We start from the raw sequence: 8,511 nt of genomic DNA on the forward strand, positions 1-8,511 counted from the left end.
TACCAGAAACTCCAATACTCTCTGCGTTCACCAGGACACCATAGATCTAGACCTCCGTTATCGACCATCGCTCCATGGCCGATGCCACAGTCTCCGGTTGTCGCTTGTGACATTGTTGACCTACGCTGCCCCTGGTATTCTCGACCATCTCTGTGTGTTTTTCACTGCATCAACGATCCAAGGTCCATTATTGACCATCGCTCCATGACCCATGCTACCATCTCCGGTAGTCACTCGTGTCGTCGTTGTCCTGCCCCACCCTTGGTATTTTCGACCATTTTTTCCCCAATACGTACGCCTACTTTTTTTCACCATTCATTGTATTTTTGGCTTCATACTTGTTTGACGCCAATTCACCAAAAAATTCATACTAACACCTGGTATCTTCACACATCACGTTGCAATTACTAGTACATCACTTTTCACTATCTCTTTCAGTTTTTCTTAATATATATTATTGCTACACAAACACAATGCCATAAATTGAGAGAAACTATGCCCACATTAATACTTCAGTGTTTAACTGGTTTCATAAGAATTATGTTTTCCTGTAATGCAGGATAACCTATTTTATACAGTTCCACCTATCGCAATTGAGGCCTACATCAAAGCAATTGAATCTCATTAAATTCTGTTTGAGGTAAGAACACATTGCTACAAATGATAGTCTGTTATACTTGATACCATAGTATACTGTGATATTTAGGAAAATTGCTACATGGTGGGTCCCAGATACATAATAATATGCAAGCTGAGTTAGTAGGAGACTATGAAAATCAATTACATTATGACTCCTACATTGCTAAATTGCTCATGTTTTTGTGGCAATCTTCCCTTCCCATTGGTTATGGATATTGCATTCTTTTTCTTGATCTTTGATTTCTCTTTATGGGTGTCTATTCATGTGACCATTGTTTGCTTTCTCATGAAAAAGCCTTGTAGTATGCATTTCTGACACATGAGATAAATGATATTTCTTTTTCCTAATTAAGCATCAATCATTGATATGATGTTAATTTGATGAAATCTTTTGAGAATAAGAATACATATAGTTTTGTGTTGATATTGTATTAGAGCTTCAAGGTCTATAATTGACTTTATTTTACTGAATTGGAAGATGTTGATTGATCGTTTTCTGAAACCATCCTTATTTTGGTTTATGTCTTGAATTTTGTTGCCAATTTTTTCGAATGTTTATGCCCACCACTTCAATTAGTTTCGGTTCTCATGAATAAATGTTTCAAATCACTTATTATCCATGATCATTATTGTTATGCTATCTCTTTAAGGTTCTCTTTTGTGAAAAGTGAGTACCCATGATTTTATTTTATATGTTAACCTTCATTCCATGATGATAAAAGTCTAATGAGTGATATTATATTAAGTTTGTCTATGCAGTTATGACATTGTTGATGAAAGGAATCGTGTAAAAGTGACTAACAATTAGTTCTTAATTGTAGGTTCTTATTTTGTATGTTTTTGAAATTCATTATGGAATCTGGTATGACGGTCCTGTCAGGAAACGACACACTAAATCTTGGGTGAATGAGCTTTGACAATAGAAGGTTTGCATTTGTGGATTGAGTTTTTAATGAAATGACGAAGGCAACAAATATTCATCCGATAAAGCAAGCTAAGGATCAATGTCATTAAGAAAACAATATAGAAGTTTTATTTTTAGGTTTAGCATTTGTGTATATTTTTTAGTTTTTTTTTATAATTTTGGATTTGTATTGTTGTAAGAATTTTGAATTATTATTAGTAAAAATTTGTTTTTTGTTTACATTGTATTGTATATTTTCATTTTATAATATAAGTGTGTGACTGAAAATAATAATAATATTGATAAAAGAAAAAAACAATGATTATAAGCACTTAATAGTGATAATTTAATTACATTATGTGTGACTACAAGTAACAATAGTCGTCATGAAAACTTTATTGTGACTATGAGTAATGTTATGTCATGGTTTAATTTATTATGTGTGACTAAATAATTGAAAGTATCTCACTAACAATAAATTCACATGCTTGTTAGATGAACAATAGTCATTATAAAAAAAATGTACATGCGTCTATAAAGAGTTTATAGTCATAATTTTTGGACAAAATGCTTGATTACAAGAACATTTTTACCATATTTTTCTTAAATTGACGTGACTAAAAACTCAATAAACAATCTTTCAAGTGACTAAATAATAGGTACGACCACACTAACAATAAACTCATGTGGCAGTTGTAAGGGCAATAGTTACAATCAAATATTGTTTTTGTGACTAATTATCTGCATATCGCCACTTATGAAATTAATTATTTGTGGCCATTTAGTGAACATTGCCATGTTCACCGTAATTGCATGTCTGCAAAAGATACCCAATAGTGTTAATAAACTTTGAATTGTGTGACAGTTTATTAGCAAAACGCCACATTGAAACAAAATGTATGTCGTCGTTAGTGATAAACAGTCACTACAATTACTAAAAAATGTGTCTACTGACGGTTTAACGCCACAATATTGGATAAAATGATTGATTTTAGCAACAAAATTCCCTACCCAATAGCCACACTTTTATAATACGACCACATTTTTTCATATCATACGGACACTACATTTTAAAGTGACCATAAGACCCATACGATGGCGTCACCTTCTGTCACACTTTCAGTGAAAAAATAAAATGTCACTATACGCATATGGTCACTCTTTTTTGGTGTGACTATAAGTCATTTTTCTTGTAGTGCATGATAATCAACTCGTTCGACCCTGTTCATTATAAATGTGATCGAAAAGTATGTTATTGGGAATGAACTCATACACTAATACCGGTACCTCCTCTTCCAAACGACAGCCCAACAGTTTCACGACATTTCCATGGATGATTTTCGTTATTACCAATACCTCATTGATAAATTGTTCCTTTTCGGTCTTACCCACTGAAACATCTTTATTGCAATAACGCGTTTATCCGATAGTACTCCTTTATAAACAACCCCAAAACCTCCTCGCCCCGCAATTCGCTCATTTGAATAGTTATCGGTTGCTTTACGAAGCTGGTCGGTGCTATATACAGTCACGGTGTAAGCAGCATCTTGTGAATTCAGTTTTTGTTTGAGCAACACACCACCATTTTGCTCAAAAAACTTCTCTCGTAGCTTCATAAGTTTCCTCTTCTTGATGCTAAAGAATATCCCAATGATTCCAGCTAATGTCAACATATCCCCAACCAAAGCTACATGGAAAAATATAAGGAAAATGATCAGTTAACCAGATGAATACTAAACATGGGAACGTCATTTGCAATAAAGCCACCTTTCCAACAATTACGTATACCACAAAATTATTACAACTTATCTTGCAAAAATTGGTTGTTAATCCATGAAATATATATTGTTTTTTTTTCTTTAAAATGATACTTCAAAAAAAAGAGAAAAAAAATACATTTTGCGAAATAAAAAAAATAAGTATTTTTTGGATTGAAAACAAAAGTGGATACAATAATTTTTTAGTTAAGATGTTTGCCTTTTTGAGGAGAAACACACATTACCTTTTTACACATTTAAATGTAAATGAATATCATAAATTTTTACACATAAAAATAGTCAACGATTGGTTCAAACACAGATTTTTATACGGAAAAAGTAGTATTGGATAGAGTAGAACATATTACCTATATAAAGCTTAGTCTTGGATAGAGTAGAACATAAAACCTATATAAGCTTATATTCATTTACAACCTAACTCAAATCAAATATCAATAAAAAATTAGTTTCTATACACATTAGCAACAAACGAATTTGTCCAATTAAACCCAATTCATTTATATACATTAGCAAGCCAACGAATTCTTACTTTTTTATTTAAAAAAATATTATATATTGATTTTTGGTGATCTGCTTATAGTCTAATTAAATTGGACATCTTGACCAACCAATTTTTCTAACCTAATTTTCTATACATTTGAAAGAAAATGTAAGGCCAATTTCGCAAAATTTTTATATATTTTGGGAAAGATGTATACTGAAAAAACAAAATTTATGAAAAAATGTTAACTGTATGAAGAAAAAAAATCGTAAAATATGTTAGTTTCAACCACTTGAAAAAAGTAATTTTGAAAAAATAATATATTTTGACAAAATAAATTATCAACTTTGATGCATTGGTCAAAAGGATTTGTGACCGTACACATTTTGACTTGCAATGCTTAATTTATTGTGCCTAATTATATGATGTTAGATTTAAGTATTTAACACATTATTAATAATAATACTTGTGTGAAGTATACCAACAGAGAACACCGCCACTGGAAATTTTTATTTTTTAGCAACCGGTCAACAGCCGTATTTTTCTTTGACTTCGTCTTCATATCCTTGCAAACATGTACAACTGTAATTTCCTAACTATTAATGCATCTTCCATAACAAGGGTAAGTGCAGGCCCGAGCCTGAGATATTGGAGGCCCTGTGTAAAAATTAAATTAAGGCCCCATACCTTTTTTGTAAAATATTATTAAGAAATTTTTTACCGCTAAAGACAAAAAGATTCCACTATTTTATCAAACAGAATTTTTATTGTTTATAATATGAATGAGATTTGTAATATGCAATTCTATTTTAATTAACTTAATATTATTATTTTCTTCTAACTTTTTTTAATAATATAATATTAAAGAAAATTCTCAATCGGAGACCCCTTACGATTGGAGGCCTGGTGCGATTGAACACTCGCACCACCCCAAGCCGCCACTGGGTAAGTGCTATTATCTTCGCACTTGTTGATATCTAGCAAACAAAGTTATTCAAGTATTAAAACAAAGAGGTACAAAACGTGGCATACACATGGTTTGCTAATATTACAAAATGAATGCACATGCCTAGTCATATTGGCACATTAATGTATTTGTTATATGTGTGTGTTTTGTATCTAATTTCAAAATTAATTGACCAAGACAAAAAGGGTTTACTCATTTATTTTTTACATATCTCATTTAGACCATCTTTAACACTAGAGTAAAAATAATAATGCTAATAGTGATTTATCTATATCTTCACCTTAATTTTCACTAATTTTTTAGACCCAAAAATATATCCCAACTGTATTCTTTTTCTTCAAATTTTTATATATTCAGTAATACTTTTCAATTTAAAAGACTTTTATAGTTTGTCTAAAATCATTTTGTTTTAATAACCTTAAATTTTTTTTATTAATAAATAAACATAACAAAACAAATAATTTAAATTAATTTTGATATTAATATAACAAGTATTTTATTAAATAAAAAATTTCATTCATAAGCCATCAAAATAAATATTAAAACTCACTTGTAAAAAGTTATACATATATTTAAAGAAATAAGACACATACGATTTAGAAAATTTTAACAAAGAAATATTAAAAAATGTTTAAATTTAAAATATATTTGAAACAATTTTCATATTAAAAATATAATAATAAAATTAAACTAATACTAAATAAATAAACTCAAATTTTAAATATGTTAAATAAACTAGATATAAATAAACTTAAACTTGAACAAACAAATATGGCAAGTAAAAGTTAACCTTAATTTATAGAGTTTATAAATTAGGTTCTTTCAAATTTAAAGTTTAGTTGTCTTAATCTTATATTCGATGTAAAAAAATAAAGTGGAATTGAAGAACAATTTTATATATATATATATATATATATATATATATATATATATATATATATATATATATATATATATATATATATATATATTTCATATTTTTATTTTAGATAAATTATTGAATAATTTATAAATAAAGTGGAAATGAGAATGCTTTTTAATTGAAAAAACAATTGTAAATCATTAGTAGTGTACAAGCACTAATGTTTTGAAAATAAGACTAGACTAATAGAGTTCAACTGTTTTCAATCGATATGGGTCAAACCTCCGGCTTAAAACCCAATGGTTTATAATTAGATTAAAATAAGCCACTTCACTCGAAAACATAGTCAAATCGGCGAGGTTGAATGTTGTAAACCAAACTTTATAAAACAAAATATCTATAAATAAATAAAACCTTATTTGGAATTGGGTCTTTAATGCAAATGACAGCCTAAGTTTATAATTAATGGACCAAAGCCTAAATATAACCTAAAAGAAGGTCTCCCCATCCGGCTTTTAATAAGCATAACTCTATTGGGTATAATCTTGATGTGGAAAATTGAATAAATAAGTATTTATGGTCTTTACATTTTATGCTTTAATTTATTATCTAGAAATGGTACATTAGTTTGACTAAATTGTTTGGAGTTGAAAGAATGGGTGATTAGTTGTACTAGTCTTAAGTAGATTAGTTTAGTATGGCTATTTTCATGCATCACGTTGGTGTTTAGAAGGCTATATGTAGCCCTTCTTAAATATGAAAAAAGTAGAGTTTATTTTGTCATTACTTTTCTATATACAATGCATAATTAATTCATTTGTGCAGAAAACTTTTTTTCTCCTTTATGTCATCACATCGAGTAATAAACAAACACAAGTGTTATTTTTAGTGTAAGTTTTGAGGGTCCATAATCTACAAATTCTACTCTCAACACTTTTGATGTGGGATGGGCCATAAATTAAATTATACTCTACTTCTCTCCTTATGTGTTTTATTAATAAGTTTTTTATATCTATCATCTTTGTAGAAAAATAAGCTTTAAAAGTTAACTTTGGACTGACACAATGAGAGCATCTATCTACTCGGGTTTTTGGGACCAGTAGTTTGTGTCAAATATAATTTTTATGGGAACTGATTTTGTTCTAAATTCGAAACTGACCTTGGGAGCCATTATGAAGATAAGGATTGCCCTGGTAACCTTTATTGCAGCTGCAGCGATATCCACCAAGATCTTCATCGTCCATGCAGAAGCTATTTGCCTCGCATTCTGTAGCCTGTGAGCAACTCCGCTTGCCTCGTCCAATTACCCAATCCACCAGGATGTGGACATGTGAATCTAAAGAAAGCTTTGAAGCACCAGACAAATCACGTGCACCACCAAAGCCAAAGTGGTTTTCCTCAGCAAGAAATGCAAAACCGCAAGGATTGAACGACCTTACATTCATATGGTTATCAAAGGAGCCAATATTTACATTGAAACCCTTGAGACCCTTTGGTATTGATGTCTGACAACACCCAATTCCAGAGCAGTTACCATTAATGTTACACACATTACTTACGTTAGTACTTAGTACATATGCCCATACAGCCACTAGCGTAGTTGGATCCATGTGGTCCTCTGATCCAAGCATAGTTATAGCATCCAACGACAGTAAACTTGTTTTTAGACGAAAAAGTGAAAGGGCCCGCCTCATCGAATGCCATACCTGAATTACCACTAGAATCGTTCACAGATTCGTTGTAGCAAGAGCGAGCGAGCAACAGAATTGAAATTGCTGATCTTGGAATCCGAGATACTGTATATGCCGATGTTCCCTGAGCCGATAAAAAGCTTCGGGGGTTTAAAAGTGATGTTGCAGGTAAGTTCAAATGACTCGTCTTAGGAACACCCTTTGCTTATTCCAAATGGGAAGGGAATTGTTACGTTCCCGCATTTTGTTTGGCAGTGTGGCTTTGCAATAGCTGTAAGGGCACCTACCAAATTGCTTTCAGACAACAACGCGCGAGGATGAAAACAAGAAGCATGTTTCTTTTTTCTTGTATTTCTTTGATCAGAGAAGTTTTGTGTGTGATTTGGTTGTATGTTAATGCATCTTATATATATTCATATTTAGAGTAGACAAAACAGCAAAAATGGTCCTGTTGTTTACATTCTTTTTAAGTTTTGGTCCTTATTGTTTCACAGTTGCAGTTTTTGTCGTTTCCAACAGATTTCATTATGGATTTGGTCATTCAAAATGACTATTGTACCCTTAATATATTTACTCATTATTTCTTTTTTTAAATATTTTATTATTTTTAAATATACTCTCCCTCTCCCTCTCTTGAAAACATAAAATAGTCGTCAGACCATCTTATATCCAACAAAACTCGACACCATTACCTCCGATAGGTTAAATCCAAACCCTCTTGGTTAGTTCCTCAATCAGCCACCATTGCAGTTGTATACCACATTGGTCGACTCCCTTACGTAAAACCCTCGAAGATAACCACCCAAAACCTGAAAAACAAATCCGGCCAACCATCTAAGATGATGGCGACTCGAGTTTAGAGACATGGAAAGGCTATGTCTAGGATTTCGCTAGATGGTGGTCGGAATACATATTTTATTTCTTTTATTATATTATAAATATAATTAAATGTGATAAGTATATTATATATTTACTAATTATTTAAAAATATGTATGTTAATTAAATTATGGATTAAAAATAGGTACTAAAATAATTTGAAACACAGATTTGCATATAAACTAAACACACAATTTTTCTTTAAATGTACTTATTTATCGAAATATTATAAATTTCACAATTCCTATTGATACTTTGCAAGATAAATATTAGGGTTTATTAACCTTGTATTTATATTTATTTATATGATGA

The 8,511-nt window shown here is 30.6% G+C and overlaps 1 protein-coding gene across 1 annotated transcript; it reads right to left on the bottom strand.

Moving 5' to 3' along the window:
• Window positions 1-2,555: 2,555 nt before the first annotated feature.
• On the bottom strand, window positions 2,556-7,682 carry LOC145116927 (wall-associated receptor kinase 2-like). Its single transcript, XM_079053223.1, has 2 exons — window positions 6,791-7,682; window positions 2,556-3,230 (listed from the first exon to the last, which is right to left on the bottom strand). Exons 1-2 carry the CDS (start codon window positions 7,323-7,325, stop codon window positions 2,890-2,892), a joined length of 876 nt encoding a protein of 291 aa, XP_078909349.1. The 5' UTR covers window positions 7,326-7,682; the 3' UTR covers window positions 2,556-2,889.
• Between the last annotated feature and the right edge of the window lie 829 nt (window positions 7,683-8,511).

Source organism: Lactuca virosa, chromosome 5 (assembly GCF_052849685.1).
Source record: "Lactuca virosa cultivar CGN04683 chromosome 5, Lactuca_virosa_CGN04683_v6, whole genome shotgun sequence".
Lineage (NCBI taxonomy): Eukaryota > Viridiplantae > Streptophyta > Magnoliopsida > Asterales > Asteraceae > Lactuca > Lactuca virosa.